Source organism: Microtus pennsylvanicus, chromosome 15, assembly GCF_037038515.1.
Source record: "Microtus pennsylvanicus isolate mMicPen1 chromosome 15, mMicPen1.hap1, whole genome shotgun sequence".
Taxonomy (NCBI): Eukaryota; Metazoa; Chordata; class Mammalia; order Rodentia; family Cricetidae; genus Microtus; species Microtus pennsylvanicus.
In genome coordinates this window covers 37,753,960-37,775,339 of record NC_134593.1, presented here as the reverse complement: position 1 = coordinate 37,775,339, position 21,380 = coordinate 37,753,960, and the positions used below count along the sequence as shown (strand labels likewise).

Sequence of the window (21,380 nt, the reverse complement as noted above, 5' to 3'; positions counted from 1 at the left end):
GCAACAGACTACACTGAATTCCTTGGGGGTCAGACCGACCTCGATGTTGGCACAGAAGCTAAAGAGCCAAGCACTTGCTAAGTCCTTAGATTTACAGAGCGTAGCCACAGAATATTTGAAAAGTTCATAAGAGTCAATGTTTTGAGGAAATAATAAGGATAACAACCTTTACGTCGATATGAGATGTTTCAACTGGACACAAGATCTTTGGCATCCCATTTCCCGCCTGACCGGTTATCCAGTAGCCCATGAACGTCTGCTCTGGGAGAGGCAACCTGCCAAAGATAATTGGAAAAGTGAGCGTTTTTTCCCCATTATTAAGTGTCTTAGTTAGGGTTATTACTGCTGCAATAAAACTCCATGATCAAAACAAGTTAGGGAGGAAAGGTTCATTTTCTTACCCTTCCATATTACTGTTTACCACTGAAAGAAGGCAGGACAGGAACTCAAATAGGGCAGGGACTCGGAGTCAGGAGCAGATGCGGAAGCCATGGAGTGTGCTGCTTCCTCGCTTGCTCGGCCTGCTTTCTTACAGAACCCAGGACCATAGCCCAGGGATGATCCCAACCGTAATAGGCTGGACCCTCCCCCATCAGCCACTAATTAAGAAAATGCCTACAGGCTTGCCTACAACCCAGTCTTTTGGAGGTATCTTCTTAATTGAGGCTCCCGCCTCTCAGATGACTTTAGCGTGTGTCAGGTTGACGTCACACTAGCCAGCACATCAAGTGAGGGAGAAACACCTGTGCCACCCTTCACCGGCAGCACACATAAAACTGAAAAATGCTTCACTTAGAAGCAAGCTGTGCTCCATTCTGTTTAGAATGCAGTGTACAACACCATGTTTAGAATGTACATTAGGATGAAAAAGACACTCAGAAGATAAGACTCTCCCACTTCACCTTAATTACAACTACAGTTAGGGCTAACATAATTCCCATGGAATTAATAAAATGTGCAGTAACTTTACATGCAGATACCTGGTAGAGTATAGGAAGGCTTAATAGAAATTGGAGCGAGTCATTTCATTTTCCTTTCCAGTCTATTCTTTTACATTTTGAATCAAGTAGCAACCAGGGTAATATTAGTATCAGACCCTTGGTGGACGCTGTAAAGAAAATCCCCCATAGACTGTTGTTTCATGATTAATATGTAACACATACATGGAAATGTTCATATAAATGTGTCACCTAGTGTTGAATACACCCATGTAACCAGTAGCCAAAAACCAGGACCCAGAAGTCACCTGGAGACACTTCATGGCTACCACGGAAGCTACTACCCTGATTTCTGGTAGAATTGCTTTGTATTTGCTTTATTTTGTTTAAAGAAATACAACTTTTTGTTCTAAGACAGGATCTTACTACTAGCCCAAGCTGACCTTGAATGGACTCCCCTCAGTCTTCCAAATGCTAATATTTAAGACATGTGACGCCATAATTTTTCATTTCTTTTTTGAGACATAATCTTGCTGTATAGCTCCAGCTGGCCTAGCATACACTATGAAAAGCTAGGCCTGCCCACCACTCCTCCTACCTCTGCCTCCCAAGTGCTGGACGTACGGACATGCAGTACTACATCTGGCTGGAGCAGTTTTGACGTAGAGTGATTCATATACTAAAGCAAAATGGCAGCAGCAAAGAATAAAATGTCAGGCAAGCCTGAGAGTAGAACTTTCACTTCTCAATTCCAAATATTTCTGCTTGAATCTTTAAAAACGAAACCGCCCATCTGTCACTGTCATTTCACCACGTTTCTTACTCATGATATGACACAGCAGCATCAAAGACTCGGGGTTTAAAGTTCTTGATGTGGCCATACCTCACAATAAGTTTAGAATGAGTATGGGACTCATTAACAGAGCACACATTGACACGTACAGGTTATTTTGTTTCCAGGAGTGCTGTGGTCTGACATGCATTCCCGTAAGCTTAGTACAACTATAGAGCCTTGATTACTCTTTGCACAAGACAAGGAACTAAATAACTGGTCAAGAATGCTTTTTGTCCCTTTGAAACAAGAGGAAGAAAGGGTACAGTGAGATGCTGTGTCACACCTCACTTGAAAGGATACATTTGAATACGTTATCTAAAACACATTTTAAGGGGCTGAGAAGACTCAGAGGTCAAGAGCACTAGGTGATCTTATGAAGGACCAGATTCAGATTCCCATCATCCACCTTGGTTCACAATTGCCTCTAACTTCAGCCCTAGGGCATCCGACGCCCTTTCTGACCTTAATGGCCATCCCTTACCACACACATCAATAAAAATGTGCAGATAAGCCTTAACAAAATAAAACAATACATTTTAAGTACCCAGACCATAACCTGGATTGAGAGTGGGAGGTGGCTGGGGTCATGCTGAATTAGAAGACTATGACATGTTCCTTTAAATAAGGCAATAACACATGTTTCTGTGCTAACAGGGTAGATCTCCTAGAGTGGGATCTTCTCTCTTCTAGCTTAGAATAAAATGTATTTTCCAATTGTTCTCGTAAGCCCCAAATATTTGGAGACGTCTATATTTGGAAGGAGAAACATAAGGAGGAAACATTAATTTCTTTCTTAGCAGTATTGGTGAATGCAAAGAGACCTGGGCTTCATTCCTAGCTCTCTTATTAACCACCTATGAAAAACTGGAAGAAGAATGCCAGCTAATGTCTCAGTATTAATTTCGTCATTTACAATGAAGGGCTGATCTATAAAGTCTTTGAGGCTTGGAGAGTCTGCAGCAGTCAAGTGATAAGACAGAAGCATCAGTGTAGGTTAAGAGTGGCGCACGCCTTTAATCCCAGCACTCGGGAGGCAGAGGCAGGCGGATCTCTGTGAGTTCGAGACCAGCCTTGTCTACAAGAGCTAGTTCCAGGACAGGCTCCAAAGCCACAGAGAAACCTTGTCTCGAAAAAACAAAACAAAACAAAACAAAAAAAAAGAGCTTGCTTTGCCTTGGTTCCCTGGAGTGACAGTGATCAATCAGAATGAAACTATCTCTACCTGCTGGGCGGTGGTGGCCCAGGCCTTTAATCTCAGCACCCGGGAAGCAGAGTCAGGATGATCTCCAGGTTTGAGGCTAGCCTGGTCTACAGAGTGAGTTCCAGGACAGACAGGGCTACACAGAGATGCCATCTCAAAAAACCAAAAAGATAATGTTTGTACCTATCAATCAGATGGATCCCTTGGTCAGTGGGTATGCTGTCTTTATTCTTTAAGAATAAAGGGGCTCTAAATAGTCCCACTCGTTTGAAAACAATGGTTTCATAATTTTTTTTATTTTGGTTTTTTGAGACAGGTTTCTCTATAGCTTTGGACAATGGTTTGATACCTTAAGACAATGGTTTCATATCTTAATCTAGTCACAAATAGAGAACTGCTTAATAAAAATAGCCATTGGTTGATAACCCAGCATAAGAAATGCATCCAGGGCTGGGGATATATTTCAGTTGCACAGGCTTACCTAACATGAGGAAAGCTCTTGGCTTGATATTCAGCATTTAAAAAGGAAACCCTAATATATTCACTAATAATTTTATAAATAATACTCAGATGACAACTAAGAAAAAAAATCCATCCATTTGAGCAAAGGTCATTTTTCTCAGATTCTATTTCCTACTAACAACACAAGAGATGTTCATAACTCTGCTTAGAGGAAGTTGCCAACTCATTCTAAATAACAGTCATGGAACTCAAGGCCGGCCCAGCTCTCTGAAAAAGCAGCTCTGTCTGATTGGCTGGCAGAGTATGGACCTGTAGATACGCCATATAAACAGCAGCCAACCCCACACAACAACGATGTGCTTCTATTGGCAGCATCAACTACAGCTGAAGGACGCACTGGCAGGTGTCCTGGGGTTGTATACACTGACATCATCTCTTACTCCTGGCTGTTCCCAGACTCTGACAATAGTTGGGAAACCATAGCCCCTCATCTATTTCCCACGAAGGCTCTCAGAAGCTGTGGGGGGGGGGGCTGGGGAGACCATTCCTAATTTTCTTCAGAGGAGGGGGAAGCATGCGTCTGGGGTATGAACAAGCTTTGGAATACTCCTCAAAACGTGGGGTGGGTGGGTGTACCCTGGCGAGCAGTTAGCAAAAAGGCCTTTTTTTTTTCATTACTGAAATGTGGCATCCAACTCCAAGCAGACTTTTTATGTTTGACTTGACACAATAAGGACATTTTCCATGACTTTAAGAATCTGTCACTATGCCGTTGAACTGTTTTAATGTCCGGGCTGGAATGATGTCTGGCTTTGATTTTAGCCGGGAGGAGCATGAACTCGGGCCTATAAATAGAATCACTTTTTATTTTCAGTGTCATTCATGAATTTATGTGTTTTAAAACAATGATGTGTTCTAGTACTTGTGTTGTGATGTTTCCTAATCCCTTGTGGAAGCAGCCACAGAGACCTGAGACTAAGAGTTCTCAGTCAGAGAAAGGTGCATACAAAAATCATGATTGGGTCAAATCAGAGCACTCGAGCCTGTTAGAGAGAGGAAAAACACACAACACGACGCATATGGACACCAAAGTTAGGTAACACCGTCTAAAGGCCATGAGAGAGCTCTGTGTCGGAAAGACGTCCAAAAAGAGGGGGCTGGGTTTTTAAAGCACATGTTCTGGCAAATTTCTGCTTTCTCTGAACTTTTGCCAACACTATTTCTGGAGTCTGAAAGAAAACACATGAAAAAGATTTGGATCTTTCCAGGGCCATTATGCAATCGGGAGTTGCTGACATACCTATTATCAACAATTCCTACGACATTTCCTGGCCACAAGCACGACTAATGCTCATGGAGTAACGGAGCTCTTGAGAGCAGCTCCGCAGACTCAGAAACGCAGCAATCACTACTATCCTCGAGACGAAAGAGAGCGACTCCAATTTTACTGGCCTCTCTCATTCTTAAAGAGTCTTAAAATCTTTTGCAGATCATTCCTGACAAACACTTTCTGCTTGGCTCTTACCCTTTCCTCTTACTCTGAGCCAAATTGTAATTCAACTCTACCTTGAATTACTTTTTCCTATCCCTGAACATGGGCATTTCAATGCTTCTCCAAGGCCATTTTTTCTCTCTAGAATTCCATTCTGGACTTGCCTCTTTAGTGAGCTACTTCCCCCTCTTGTAGATGGGTCTCAGGGAACTAGCTTTGAATCCATTATGGGGCAGAGGATGCCCGTGAGTCCTAATCTTACAGCCTCTACTTCCCAGGTGTTGGGATTGCAGGCATGCACCACCATACTCACTCTGAGATCCTTCTCCTTAAATTGAAACCCTAATATTAATTTACCTTTGAGTCCTTCTTCATATTTTGTGCTAGGGAAAAACAAAAACAGCCGTTTGCCCTTCTGGGTTTCCATACAAAATTATTCAAATGAAACTCTGAAGAGTTTTATAAAGTCTGCAATTTTCCGATTTAAGAGAATAGAGAGAATACAATTTTAGAAAGAATAGACTAGAAATGAAACCATGAAATCTTTGACTTTTTTCCCCCCTTAACAAAATAAAAAGTCAGCACAAGGCTGGGTAGGTGGCATATGCCTATAATCTAGCAAGAGGAACCTGAAATAGTGCTGGCTACCTAGAGTCTTAGAGATAGCCTGGGTCCTATGTAGTAAGGTACTATCACACACACACACACACACACACACACACACACACTCAGTCACAAGCTTAACAGAGAAAGAAAGTCCACTTAAATATAAACTAGTAATAACGTGTTTTACTATGAATTCCCAGTAGTACCCTCCTTTGCCAAGAACTTCAAAATCTCCTTACTTGACAGCTCACAAGTCGCTGGCAAGTTTATACTGCTTTGCTAAACACAGTGTGTATGTGAGTGCACTGGTGTGTTTCCGTCTCTGCTCCTGAGTCTACGTTTAGTTGTTAGTTTCATTTACAACACGTCCCTCTGCCCCCCTCCCCCCCCCAGCCTGCCAAGGCCACAGAAACGCAGTCATCCGAGTTGGGTAAAGCTGCTATTTTTGGCTGGCACTTCCCAGTGCGACTCCTGTTCTCCAGAATGACCCTGCGGTCTCTGAGCAACAACTGTACTGCCTTCCGCGGGCCAAAGCAGATGCCGACAGCTTGAGCCACAGCCCCTGGCTGCCCTCCTCCTTCCTCCCTCCTCCCTCCTCCTCGTAGGTGCTGCCAGGCTACAATTCTGGACTCCGGCTTTAAACTTCCTTCATCTTACTTCAAGTTCCACTGTGGGGTGTTGTGGGGGGATCACCTTCTCTTTCTCTGACATCTGTTCTACCAACTACATCTTAGTGGTTTCAAATCCTGTGTTCTTTCCTTTGCTAATCATCTCCAAGGAGGCCTGGGGGTGAAAGTTCCAGCCACCTCTACTGCGAGCATGGAAACTTCCTGAATTCCCCACAGGACAGACTCACACACAGAGGGGAAGACCACTGAGAAAGAAGCCCATTCACTGCTGAGAGCACAGGTTTCTGATCTGGCAAACTGATGATTCACTGAGTAGGGTATAAGCTTCATTCAATGGTTATGAGTTCACTGCGGGTCCACTGATTGGCCACCTCATTCTCTCAAGGTTGTCCTTTCTTCTCCATGGCCACATACTACTAGGTATTCCTCCATCAGAAGAGGGAATCCTGCAGCTGCTTCCTAACAGCCTTTCTATGCTTGGCTTTGCCGCCATCCTCTCTGTTATGCTTAGGAAATGAAAGGAGGCCTTTTCTGTCAGGAACTTACTCTTTTGCCTCAGCCTCATCACCCTGACTGCCATGACCTCACCCCGACACTCACGGAGTACTTGCACCTCCAAATACACCCACGTCTTCTTTAGCTGGGGGCCAGTGAGACAGCCCAGTAGGGGAAAGGCGCTTGCCACCAAGTCTGATGACCTGATTTGGATTCCCAGGACCCACACGGTTGACAGAGAGAACTGACTCACCCCAGAAAGCTGACCCTGACCTCCACATACACACTCTGCAGTGGGTTTGTGAGAAATAAAATGCAATTCTAAAACGTGTTAAATTTCTATTCTGCCCCTGGACCCAGCAATACCACTCTTGGGAATATACCCAAGAGAGGCCCTATCATACAACAAAAGTATATGCTCTACTATGTTCATAGCAGAATTGTTTGTAATAGCCAGAACCTGGAAACAACCTAGATGCCCTTCAATGGAAGAATGGATGAAGAAAGTATGGAATATATACATATTAGAGTACTACTCAGCAGTAAAAAACAAGGACTTCTTGAATTTTGCATGCAAATGGATGGAAATAGAAAACACTATCCTGAGTGAGGTAAGCCAGACCCAAAAAGAGGAACATGGGATGTACTCACTCATATTTGGTTTCTAGCCATAAACAAAGGACACTGAGCCTATAATTCGTGATCCTAGAGAAGCTAAATAAGGAGAACCCAAAGAAAAAAATATAGGCATCCTCCTGAATATTAACCTTCATCAGGGGATGAAAGGAGACAGAGACAGAGACCCACATCTCTGTCCAAATCAGGAACAGAAGGAGAGAGAGCACGAACAAGGAACTCAGGACTGCGAGGGATGCACCCACACACTGAGACAATGGGGATGTTCTATCGGGAACTCACCAAGGCCAGCTGGCCTGGGTCTGAAAAAGCATGGGATAAAACCAGACTCGCTGAACATAGCGGACAATGAGGACTACTGAGAACTCAAGAACAATGGCAATGGGTTTTTGATCCTACTGCACGTATTGGCTTTGTGGGAGCCTAGGCAGTTTGGATACTCACCTTACTAGACCTGGATGGAGGTGGGTGGTCCTTGGGCTTCCCACAGGTCAGGGAACCCTGATTGCTCTTTGGGCTGACGAGGGAGGGGGACTTGATTGGAGGAGGGGGAGGGAAATGGGAGGCGGCGGCAGGGAAGAGACAGAAATCTTTAATAAATAAATAAAAAAAATTTCTATTCTGGAACTGTTCTCCCCTCCTGTGTGTCCAGGAACACAGAGTAGCACCGCACACCTTGGCTTCCTCACCTTCACGGACTCTTCCCAAGGGCAACTGCCTTTTCCCACTGACAGTCACAACACTGCACACAGGGCTTCTTCCTCGATATGTTCTTGGTTAACTGTGACCTATTTACAGACAACACTGAGTCTTTCTCACCTTTGGAACTCTTACTCCGCCAGAGGGCACCTCCCCCACCCAGCTCGTAGAGAGTGCCCGATTAATGAATGAAAAGTTGGCTACATTAAGGCCATCAGCGTTTTGACCCATTCATTTTCTCATAGGCAAACTGCAATCGGCAAATCCTCCCCATTGCGCTCTGACTACACCCTTCACTTAGAATCTAATGGAGGATGCAGTCTACTTGCAAGCAAATGTGAAGAAGGCTCCACCAGGCTTTTGTAAGAGGATTTCTATCTGCTGGGTGACAGGCTTTTAGAAAACCTCACTTATGAAAGCTTCCAGGATTAGGAATAATTATGTGAGCCTGCTTAACATGCACACATCTCAAAGATTTCTCTGCAGACTGGGCACATTTAACTATTTTTTCCCATTCCAATAAAGGAACTGAAACAACTACTACCCACAATTCAGCAGGAGAGGACAAAGCCAAGTCTGTGAGCCTATAACTGCTTGGAGTGCTGAGAAGAAGTGATGGGTGCTCTGCTGTGAACGGGACATCTTTATCAACACCTCCACCTCCCATGCCACCCAAGCTCAAGGACAGCCCAGAAAAAGAGGGGAAAAGAATGTAAAAGTGAAAAAATGACTGGTGTACCCATGGAGCTGTAGCTATGGTTACCTGCACAAGGTCAAGCCAACCAAAATTCCAGCATGCACAGGGTAGCAGCTCGCGAGACTCTACCACATCTGAGGAGCAATTAGCAGTAGGCAGCTGCCGGGGTGGGGGGAGCCGTTCTTCTACAGCTACTACTAGGCTGCCCATGTTCCAGAGGGTGGTTGCACATTAATAAACATATGGACAACACCGACGAGATTTAATGAGGATAGAGATGGCCGGATGTGTGGTGCACACCTTCAATACCAGCACTCGAGAAGCAGAGACAAGCAGATCTCTTTGCATCTGAAGCCAGCCTGGTTGACAAGAGTGAGTTCCAGGTTAGACCCCAGATAGCTGAGACAACCCTGAGAAAGAAGAATAATGCTGGAGTGGTTGTCATTCCAGATCTCAGATATCTTATGAAACTCCGGCGATAAAAACAACATGATACTGGCACAAAAACAAACATGCAGACCAAAGGAACAAAACTGAAGACCCAAATATGAGTACAAATAATTACAGCCATTTAATATTTGACAAAGGTGTCAAAAATAATCACTAGAGAACATAGAGGATCTTCAACAAATGGTGCTGGAAAAACTGGATGTTCAAATGAAGAAGAATGAAATTAGACCTGTATCTATCACTTTGCACAAAACCTAACTCCAAGTGAATCCATCACCTACGTGTGAAACCTGAAACAATGAGCCCGCTTGAGGAACACAGGCAGTGCACTCCATGACACAGACGTGGGACAATGAAGCCCTAGAAGAACACAGGCAGTGCGCTCCACGACACAGATGTGAGAAAGGGCTTTCTGAAGAGGACTCATTTGGAATTAAAGCTAACAAGTGCCAAGTGGGACTTCATGAAACGAAAAAGCTTCTGCACAGTTAAAGAGCAATGCACAGGGCAAAGAGGAAGCCAACAGAGCAGGAGAGATCTTTGTTGGATATACATCTGATAGAGTACTAATATCAGGATATATAAAACGAGGTCAAAAAGCAAAAACAAACACAGTCAATTAACTTAAAAAATGTGTCTGAGATCCGAACAGAGATCTCAAACAAGGGGGAAAGCTGGCTAAGAAGTCCAGTGTCCCTAGCAATTAGGAAAATCTCTTTGACCAACTTTGAAATCTCATCTTACCCCAGTGAGACTGGCAGAGATCAAAGGAACAATGGACAACAAAGGCAGACAGGGGTGTGGGGAAAAGGAGGTTTTTGGCTCCAAATCTTCAGATATAGGCTAAGTTCTTACCCTTCATCTTCGCATCAGTTAAAGACCATCAGAGCAAACCACAGCCAACCAAAGTTCAGTATTGTGGAACGCAGTCCCAATGGATACATCTACAACACCTGCAGCTAAGGCTGAGCCATCATTGGGGCAGAGGGTCAAAATGTAAGAGCTGGAGGAACAGGGAGTTTGCTGTGAAACTGGCGTCTTCTGGAAATGTCGAAACTACACTTATTAAATCTCAGCAACACAGCTGCCTCCCCATTAGCTGAACAAGGATGACACCAACAGACATGCTAACACGGATGGGAGGTTCAGGAGGCCTCAACCCTAGACAAAGGACTATAGGCAACTAAGGAATGCTGAGGTAGGAGAAAGCCTTCCCCAGGAGAGCACACCAATTGGTTAGCCAATACTAAATGACCGGCCCTGAAAATGTTCACACAAGTAATATTATGTGGACTGAGTGGATTGTATTTATGTATTCTGGAACACACACACACATGTATATATAAAAATGGTTAAAGAAAAAAGATTCCTGAATTTGAAGGCAAGTGGGAGGTGGGGGTACACTGGAAGGGTGGAAGGAGGAAAGGGAGGAGGCAAATAATAGACTGTCAAAAAGCTCTTTAAAAAGTTAAGTAATTCTGTGATAACATCATGTAAGACCTTAGGCCTTCTGAAAACTAAGAGCTCTTTTCTAAGTGAAAACAGACATGCAGAGCGGAGTTGCTTATCTCCGAACTCATAGTCAAGACTGTGATCTTATTTGTAAAAATAAAACATCAGTCCCCGCTCCCCGCAACAAGCTATCACTATATAAAAGGAAGCATAGCACCTAATACTTTGGGGAAAGAGAAGGGACTCAAAACTGCAGGCAGAGACCATTTTAATAATCATCCCAACAAGCAGAAAGCAAACTACTGCGAACGCAGACCTGGCTGGAATGTCTTTCTGCTGCTTCTGGTACCTTCAAGACCCCACAGCTGCTGTCAGAGAAACAGCCCAACTACACAGAGTAAGTCTTTAAAGCAAGAAGTCAAATTCAGACAGATGCCCTCTCAAAGGCAACTCCAAAGGAAATCCCACGAGTGAAGTCATTTCTAAATAGATGGAGCAGCTCTGTCTGTAGGTACACACACCTGGCACGGTTCTTTAAAGCAAGCAAACCACCAAACACAGTCCTGAGATGCACACAAATGTCTTTCCTAATGGGACATTCTCAGCATCCTCTATCCGAGTATTTCTAACATCTGCCAGAACAGCTGGTAAATGATGAATGGTGAATGATTCAGGGTAAGGAGATTCTGCCCTGCAGCTTCCCTATGCAATTGGGGACAGCAAATCACAGAACTAAGAGTTGGACGATTCATACAGATTACTTCAGTGTTCCAGGGTTGAGACCCCCTCAAGTACTCCCCAGTGAAGTCTATCCAGATGTGTCAGAGCCCAAGCAGCAGAGCTCCAGTTCTCCCTTCCTGGGTAGTTCTCATTCTACCCGACACAGGAGCTTCTGCCCGAGAGGCCCACTCTGAGATGTAATGATTTAGAAACTCTGAGAGGCAGAGATGGTACGGAGTGACGTAAGAATGACCACTTTAACAATCAGAGCTCTGAAGACAGAACGGATTCTGTGGGAGGAAACCTCTAAAATGAACAAATGACTAAAAGGCCTTCCTTTGAAGAATTTGTGGGGGCCACTGTTAAAAAAAACCCCAACTGCAGGATACTCGCTGGCATCTTATAGGAAGAATGCTTTCATTTACTTCTAGAAGTGATGAAAAACTACATTAAGTTGAAGGAACCTGATTAGAATATACTTATAAATTCTCTCTCTCTCTCTCCTGCTGAAATAGATTCAGAAAGGCAAGTATAAAATAACTAAAATCTCTAAAAATCTTGAAATCAAAAGAATAATTCTGGAAGTAGACAGAGTTGTGGTTGAATGCCCATCCTTAGTGTATAAGACAAATTCCAACACACATGCACACTGGGTAGATCCAGAGAGTTGATATTTGTAAAGTTTGTATGGCATGTGGTCAGGAGTATACCAACTACTATCACTTTTGATACTGTAAAGATGTGTTACATGGAGACAGAGTCCCACATTGGAGCACCGGACTACAACCCCAAGGTCCTAATCAGGAGCAGAAGGAGAGAGAGCACAAGCAAGGAACTCAGGACCGCGAGGGGTGCACCCACACACTGACACAATGGGGATGTTCTATCGGGAACTCACCAAGGCCAACTGGACTGGGTCTGAAAAAGCATGGGATAAAACCGGACTCACTGAACATAGCGGACAATGAGGACTGCTGAGAACTCAAGAACAATGGCAATGGGTTTTTGATCCTACTGCACATACTGGCTTTGTGGGAGCCTAGGCAGTTTAGATGTTCACCTTACTAGACCTGGAAGGAGGTGGGAGGTCCTTGGACTCCCCACAGGGCAGGGAACCCCGTCGTCTGTGGTCTGTTCTTCGGGCTGATGAGAGAGGGGGAGTTAATTGGGGGAGGGGGAGGGATATGGGAGGCGGTGGCGGGGAAGAGACAGAAATCCTTAATAAATAAATAAATAATAATAATAATAAAAAAGATGTGTTACATGGGGTTGGAGTGGGGAAGCTCAGTGGCAGATCATGTGGTTTGCATGTACAAGGCCCTAGGTTTAGGCTCTGGGCAGGCAGCGACACACACATGCACGTGCCCACACCGTGTGTATGTGTGTGTGTGTGTGTGTGTGTGTGTGTGAGAGAGAGAGAGAGAGAGAGAGAGAGAGAGAGAGAGAGAGAGAGAGAGAGAGTTCTGTAGGCCCTCAGTTGACACTGTTATGCTGATGCATACCGGCCCCAAACCTACTGTATTGAAATTCCAGAGTGCCTAGCTAACTGATCTCTCCTCTGTCACAGGAGACCCTGCCAGAAGTTTGTCTTCAGAGCAAGTGCATGGTCTGACCGATGTTTTACTGTAACAGAAGCCAAAGTCCCAAGAAATAGCAATTTCTAAATAGATAGACCTTTAACTTTTAAAAAAACAAAATGGAAAATTCCAGTGTCAACAGAGTAGATGCTTAAAAAATAGAATACAGAAGTGATACCTATTTTATAAAACTCAAGGAATGCAGAAAGCCACACCTAAGTCAAGCATAGCTACCACATTTTAAATTCTTTAAAGTCTAGACCATCAAAACTCCTAATAAAACCATTGATTAGTATACTTCTGTAACATCAATTCAAAGTTACATTATTTTGCTTAAATGTGAAAATCTTAACATTTTAAATAAAGAATCTGAAAATAGTAGGAGGATGCCTAGCAACAAGACATCTGAGGAGTAATCGCCAGGCTCTAATAGGTCTTCTTCACCAGCAAGGGCCCTTCTAAAGTGGAGTCGCACGGAAGTCATTTCCAGACATAAGGACCGTCTAGTGAGAACATTTGTATGTCTGGAAGCAATGACATTTAGCCACATCCACAAAGTCCCAAGGCACTGATATAACTGGGTTTCTCTTTTGAGAGTCTCTCACAGGTTTCCCAAATCTGTTCATTGTGGTCGGAGTAAGTACCTTAAGCTTAAAATCGGAGGAGGGAAGGAAACGGAGAGAAAGCAGAACTGGGAGTAACGTGTTATACATAATTAAATCATTCATTTTAGTTATTTTTATTTTTCAACAAAGAAGCTTGAGAATTAAGTGTTTCAGAAAGAATGCCTTTAGGAACATGTGTCCTAAGATAAAAGCCCCAGAAAGATAAAAATGAGTGTAGCAAGGATGTCTCAGGAATGTGACACAGCACATATGATTACAAAAGGCCCGAGGATCTATCAGCAGTTTTTCTGGGTGCTGGTGAAGTAGCTCAGTTGGGAGAGTGCTTCCCCAGCACCACATAAAGCAGGCAAGGTGACACATGCTTATGACTCAATGTTCAGAGGCTAGCCCAGAATACAAGACAACCTGTGTCACAAAAATCAAACAAAAACCAAAATAAACAACAAAACCAACTTCAAAACAGTTATTTCTGTAGGATAGAATTAAGGAAGTCTCTGGTTTCTTTTTATTTTGTTTACAACTATCAATAAGAAAAATGACTTATTAAGTAAAGAGGCACTGAAGGAGAAACGAAACTGAGTCAAGGACAAGAAAGGACTCTGGAGAAAAAAGAGTGTCTATTTAAGTGGTTTCAAGGGTGTGTGTCACAGGCAGGGCAAAGGGCAGCAGAAGACAGCCCTGGGAGCTGCAGGAACCTTTCTGTGGAGTCGCTCCACAGCGGCTATGGGAGAGAGCTCATTTTGTGTTCCCAGTAAGGAGAGAGCGGAGATGCGTGTGCTTCTTATACAGATAGAAAGTTTTATGTATCTACAAAAATTTCTAGAGTTCTTATCTCTCCTGGATAAATTATTCAGAGTCTTATTCCAAGATCTTCCATCATTACAAACATAAATGTATGCATGTGTGTACATAATACAAGTATATGCATCATGGACAATAAAAATTTCCAAGTTGATCACTCAAAAATCATGTTTCTTTGCTTTTATTTTGTAAAGCCTTTTAAACAACAAAACCATTAATTTTTGGTGTCTAATTTAAACTGTTTCAGAAGTTGCCAACAATTTGTCGTTGGAGTTGGAAAACATACACAGAATGCAGGTGCAAACATGCACACACACATACACACACGCACACACAGCAACTCTGTTCCTGTTTTCTAAGAGTCTCTGTCTCAAATTACTTATCTATAAATGCAATTTATGGATAGTATGTGCATATGCGATGTATGTGTATAATAGGCTTATTGTGAGAATTATTCTTAACTCGTGTAGAGAAGCTGCCTACGAGAGCAAGTGGCAGCAGTTACTACAGTTTCCGCTAGATCCTCTGCTACTACCCCAGTAACACCACATTAGTATGGCAACAAAAATGCTACAATTAGTACATTCTAAAGTATTTACATGTTATTTCAGATGCATAAAATGACAGTTCCTTCATTTTAATTATTGTTAAATATAAAATAATGTATGTCATTTAAAACAGAAGCTGAGAAAAGGGGCTCTCCTCCACCTTCAAGACATGTCTCCACCATGACAAATTTCATTTTTAATTTGGAAACATGGATATGGCAGCAGACTTTTTACTATGAAAAGGAACTGCAGAATAAGAACTTAGTTGGGGAGCAAACAAGAAATCTATGCTATATGCATAGCAAATAACCATATGCATAGGTACCCATGTTTGTAGTAGATAATGTATCCCTTTCCTCAGATGTTTAGAACTAATTATTGTTGGGGAATATTTATTTTAATGTGTGTCTTTCGTTTATGCTGCATTTGTTTAACTCTGAGAAGCTGTGATTCTTTGCCTGTCTAAAACAGCTGATGGTCTAAAAAAGAGGCAAATATAGCAAGGCAGGAGAAAGGATAAGGGGACTGGCAGGCAGAAGAGTAGAAATGCAGAGAAAGGAGCAACGAGAGAACAAGGAAAGGGGGACATCAGGGGCAGCCAGCCACCCAGTCAGCCACGGAGTAAGAGGAAAGTAAGCCGTACAGAAGTAAGAGAAGGAAAAAGCCCAGAGGCAAAAGGTATTCAGGATAATTTAAGATAAGAAAAGCTGGCAAGAAACAAGCCAAGCTAAGGCCAGGCATTCATAAGTAAGAATAAGCCTCTGTGTGGGATTCATTTGGGAGCTGGGTGGTGGGCCCTCCAACAAAGCCAAAAGAGTAAAACTTCACACAACAAATTCTGCCATGTATGTAATATATTACATACATATATTAAATAGCACCATACACATAAAACACATATAAACATAAAAACAATGGCATTTAAAACTATTTAGTTGCAATCCAAATACTTCTATGTCTGTGATTTGTGTGAACACACCACTGATAAGTCCGACTTCTTTCTCTATAGAACACATAAAATGATGAAATTTAAATTCCCAATGAAGCATATTTCTGTTCAGAAGTCACCTCTCCAGTGTGCACAGTTTGATCATATTTATCATCTCTTTGACATGTCCTTTCTCATGTTCTAGAAACTGTAAAAGGGACAGGTAAAACGAAACCAAAAACCAGTCTCGGAAGGTCCGAGGGAAGGGAAAAGAGCAATGTGGATATCTGAATGTCAGTTCTGACCCAGAGCTCAGATCTGCGAATATGTTTGTGGATCAAGAAGAAGGGCTACATTATGCCCAATCACACAAACAAATACCCTCAACTTAAAACCAACAGGTTGGTAAAGCTTTATTAAACAAGGCAGTTAAATTTCTTCTTCTCACACTGTCTTTAAAAAACTGCATAAACCTGGATATGGGGACTCTACTAGCTAAGAGGAAAAAAAAAGAGGGGACAGCACCTTTCATTTGGGGAGTTCACCACTGCACTGCAGGGCATTAAAATGACATAGGTTTTTATTTTTATTTGTTTTTTTTTTCCCCCTTTCCCCACAGTCTTACTATGAGGTCCTGGCTATTCTGGAACTCATTATGTAAACCACGCTAGCCTCGAACTCAGAAATCCACCCGCCTCTGTTTGCTGAATGATGGTGTTCAGCTCCTGGCTTGGTAGCAATGCTCTTATACACCTGTATATATTCTGATGTGAACTGAGGAAGGATAGACAAACTGTGCCCGGGTGTTGATGAGGTAACAATCTCCCTCGGCTGCAATACCTCCTGCTTTCTCTTTTGAGCTAAACGAGCCAGTGGCTAAATTACCTTCCCACCCTCATCTTCAGCATAGCTGTGACAACTTTGTTCTACTCTGTGATCTTTGCTCCCATCCAATCAGGATGATGGCTAATTGCATAACAAGGGAATTAAAAGGCTATAACAAGAAAGCTCACTCATGGAAAAAAGATATTGAAGTAATTGGGCTATTTTTACCCTTCTACCTTAGGCATGGACTCCAGTGACTTCAACAGTCTTTGAGACTACTACTGATGGTTAGCTCTCCAGTGGGTCAAAGGCTGTCCTGGCCAAGCCTGAAGCCTTCATGTGAAGGTTTGATACCAGAAATGTTCGGGGACTTGAATTTCTGAATATTTGCAATAAGTTTATATGCAACATGGTGATGAGGCCCAAGTATAAACACATCAATTTGCTTTCTATATAACTTATTCACATATACACTTTATACAATGTATAAACACAAGTTTATACATTTTTAGCACATCTCTGCATCTCTGTTTAACTGCAGCTTGCCATTTGAGTTCAGGTATTTATTTATTTATTTATTTATTTATTTATTTATTTATTTATTTATTTATTTATTTATTTATTTTTTTGAGACTGCATCTCTCTACGTAGCCCTGGCTGTCCTGAAACTCACTTTCTAGACCAGGATGACCTCAAACTCACAGATCTGCCTGCCTTTGCATCCTGAGTACTGGCATGTGCCACCACGTCCAGCTGTGGCATCATTTTTGATACTCAAAGGTTTCAGATTTTAGATTTTCATACTAGGATGTTCAATGTGTATTACTTATAGAAAGCTGCAGTTTGCTTTTCAGACAGGACCACAGTGAGACTATGCCAGAGGGCAAAGGCTATTCAGCAAGCAGAGGGCTTAGTGTAAGCACATACTCTGGCCTTGACCAGGACAGTCATGCCACATCTGCTTTTACAGTTACTGCCAATACTTCCCCTTCTATTCTCAAAAATGCCAATTTGGATAACAAATTCTTTTCTTATGTTTTCGAGAATCAAATGCTCTTATTTTTACCAGCAGGCTCCCATTCAGCCAAGAAACTTCTCCAAATTCAAATGAAATAAACCTACGAGGGCAGCTATGTCCAACCTAGGTGTGCAGTCTGAATATCTGACAGACAGCTGAACTCCAAGCTGTTATCCTGCTGACTTTATCGCCTGTCTTCTTCAATGTAAGACTGGTAATGTGACGGGAAGAGTCCTATGGCACCCGTGGGTTTCATGAAGGACCAGGAAACAGCACCACTACTGTTGAGCTGCTGATGTCACCAGAATTTACAAACGAGAACCTGCTTTAAAAGACTGTGCAGATTATATAGCATACAGTCACTTCTACCCCTAGAAAAACTGCTTTCAACATCTGCTCTAAGCTTATTTGTAAATCTCTGTGGTGGGTACACAGCTAGCTGTGTTTAACCCAATTTCAAGCACAAGTCTGACCCTCTTGTCTCAGGCCTCCACTCTGAACGCCAGAGCTGACCGTCACCTGCCCTGGTAGGTGTGACGCGCTGAGCAAGGGCTGTGGTTTAAGGATGCCAACAACCATCTCTGCCCTCCTTCTGTGATAAAACTGCCAACAGCTTTCTTATAACTGATAGGGCTGAGTAGCACATGTCTCAATCAAAATTAAACACCAGCACTAGGAGAGTAGCTGTAATTCACAAGCCTGTTTTCTACAGAGCTAGAGTTTTAATTACATACACTTGTTAACAGTGGCTAAAAACCAAAACCCATCGTATCTCCAAAAGATGAGGGATTTGTAAGAGGGAATGGAGACCGTGTTAGTGACAGAAGCTTGCACATTAGAGATACTTTCTGAACTCTCTAATAGAGAGGATAGTTACACCCAACAAATTACTTTGATCTAAATGCCCATAAGGACTGCTAAGCAGCCATTGAAACAGCACAGACAAACTGAGCAAGTGACTCCCACTTGCTCTTCCTAAGGAAATTACTCATCTAACACACAACCAGTCCACCCAGAGCACCTACCAAAACCACCGTGCTGTGGTTATCACAGAAGGGAAATACTTGTTTCTCTTTGAGAAATTCTTGGTATGTTTGTATTGCATTTTTCTGGGTTTCTATGTTTTTATAATGACTTCGAAGAAAGATGATATGCACACTTAGAAAAATATATATTGCCAGAGTATCACCAATTTAAAATGTAACCCCATTCTAGATGGTGCCTCCCATAAGAGAATAAAGTCTAATAATTTATCTTAAGAATTGTAATTGTTCCCTGTGAATTTATAATAGACTCCATTTTGTAGACAAAGATGGCATAAGATGCGTTATCAATAAACTACTGATCAAAAATCATTTTTCAATTAATAAACTCTGCCAACCACCTCTGGACTGATCATACACAAGGGGGGCTGTCAGACCGTGTGCTAGGAATCAGATTGTTCTCACTATCTCTTCTAAAATAAGCACCCTTCAATCTGCACTAATTTGATAAGTTCAAAAGCCCATCATAAAGAAAGGTATATGGTGACCTCAGTAAATGAATTACTCTTTAAACAGTTCTCACATCTGTACACTGACTTGCACTGCATTATGAAATAACAAGACCAACAGTCATTCAACAAAAGGACAGAGACTGATAAAGAAACAAATATTTCCCTTTATTTGAGTGTGTTACAGCTACTTCTGGGATACTGATAATAACTGAAATCCTTAATTTACAGGGCTACGAATGATGCTACTTAACTGAGAAGCAGCCAGCAAACAGCCATCTGAAGAGCACCACTCATGGAGGGTTTCCCATACCAACTCGGCTTAGCAGTGTCTACAGTGAATTAGGAACTATCGGCATCTAAGTCAGAAGAACCATGCTCAAGATTATTTATCAACAGTGGGTTTCCTTACTCCTTTGCCAGATGCACATTGGTAGGTTTTGCTCCAATTGGAATCCCATATTTGTGCATAGTGTTCATCAAAATTTCCCGCATGTCGCTGTTGTAAGAGTCAAAGTCAAACACATTTCGAACCACACTGGAGAGCCCTTCATTGGGAAATTTCTGTACAGAAAGAAGAAATCTTCATTATATATGAGATAAAGCACACATGATTATAAAGGTTTATAAACCGATAGAGTAATAGCACACTAATGAACTTCTGCTAGCGGAAATGCATTAGATGTGTTTGACAACCAGACAGTAGGAACACACCCTTATATACAGCTGTGACATCGATAGCTTATTTTCCTTTTGAGTTATACAGAAATAATACAGGTGCAATTCTCCCTCTCAGGTGTCAGGGCCCTGGCTCAGACCTTGTATCTAAACACTCAGTCTATGAATAAATGGAGAAAAAAAGATAAAGAAACAGGAGAGAGGGGAAGAACTTAAGTGCGGCTTCCTGGAACATGGAGGTAAAGAAGGCAAGAGCCACCACAGCTAGCCATACGGTGTGAGGTCCTCTACTGACCGATTTCACTTTCTTTTGGTGCTGACACCCAAGCTGGTGTGTTAGACTCAGGAAGGCCTTATAGGTAGAGTAAGCTTTTTATCTTTCTTTCCATGTATATATGGAACGAACACACACACACACACACACCAGTTTTTCAGACTTAAGGGTAGAATGTGATGTTTCTGTATGTGTATATGTTATAGAATAATTAAACAAAGTGAATGGACCTATTTGTCATTTTGCATAATTATATTTGAATGGGATTATCATTTAAAATCTACTCTCTTAGCAGTTTCACAATGAGCATTGTTGTTAGTAACAGCTCTCCAGTCACTGTACTGGGTAACAGCTTCTCTTTCTCTGCAACTGAGGTTTTTTTTTCCCCTTTAAAAGTCTCTCCCCCATTTTACCTCCAAGCAACCTATTTTTCCCAGCGAGGTTTTCTTGGAGAGTTAGACACTGAAGAGAATTCACAAGTCAAAGGCTGTGGTGCTAGGTTGGAGATCATTATTTGCAATATAGAGGTTACTTGTTTTGTTTTCTTTACCAAGTGGATTATACATTGTGTATGACCAGAGGAATTTTATTCTCTTAACCACTTATCCCAACAAGTTCTTTTAGTATATTACCAGTTAGTTCTTTTTCTGCTTTCTACCTTCCTGTCAGTTGTAATACTTTCTATCCAGATACCACACGCTGGTTGTAAAAACCCCCCAAAATAGAAATATTTCCTTGTTGTTTAATTATTTTCCCCCTCCAACACACACACACACACACACACACACACACACACACACACACACGTATGCACTCACATAACTGCACCCATTAAAAACGAAACCAACCCAAAACCAACCCATTAAATTTCTGAGCTGATTGGTAATGATCATGGCACAAACCCTTGCTAAAGCCAATTCAAAGACTAAAATAATGACCACTAGACTTCAATATTTATGTTATGCATACTTCCTATCAGGTTATCTGACTTGACCTATTACAAAATGGAAACACCAGTCATAAACTATATCATCTTGAAGATACAGTGGTTTTGTCTAGTCACCTTTGCACAGATGTATACCATACCTGTAAATGTTTGACAATATTGACAACTTCTCTGGTAGAATAAGGATAGTTAATAATCCCTTGGTCAGCCAAGCTCCTCAGCTCTCCAAAGGCCGCCACAAGCTTCTGAAGGATGGGTTCAGGCACATTTGGGCCATACTGTTTGAGCATCTCAAGCTCTGAATGGGGTTTGGGGTTATCAATGGCATGACAGCTAAAGATGTCACCTACAGAAA

At 42.2% G+C, this 21,380-nt stretch overlaps 1 protein-coding gene across 1 annotated transcript in view; it reads right to left on the bottom strand.

Annotated features, from left to right (window-relative positions):
* The window catches only part of Vwa8 (von Willebrand factor A domain containing 8), a 304,908-nt gene that overhangs the window by 100,744 nt on the left and 182,784 nt on the right, over window positions 1-21,380 (bottom strand). Inside the window, exons 25-27 of the mRNA XM_075950004.1 lie at window positions 21,166-21,371; window positions 19,540-19,691; window positions 167-275 (exon numbers count right to left, since the gene is read on the bottom strand). Coding sequence (XP_075806119.1) covers window positions 167-275; window positions 19,540-19,691; window positions 21,166-21,371 — 467 coding nt within the window. The remainder of the gene's footprint in view (window positions 1-166; window positions 276-19,539; window positions 19,692-21,165; window positions 21,372-21,380) is intronic.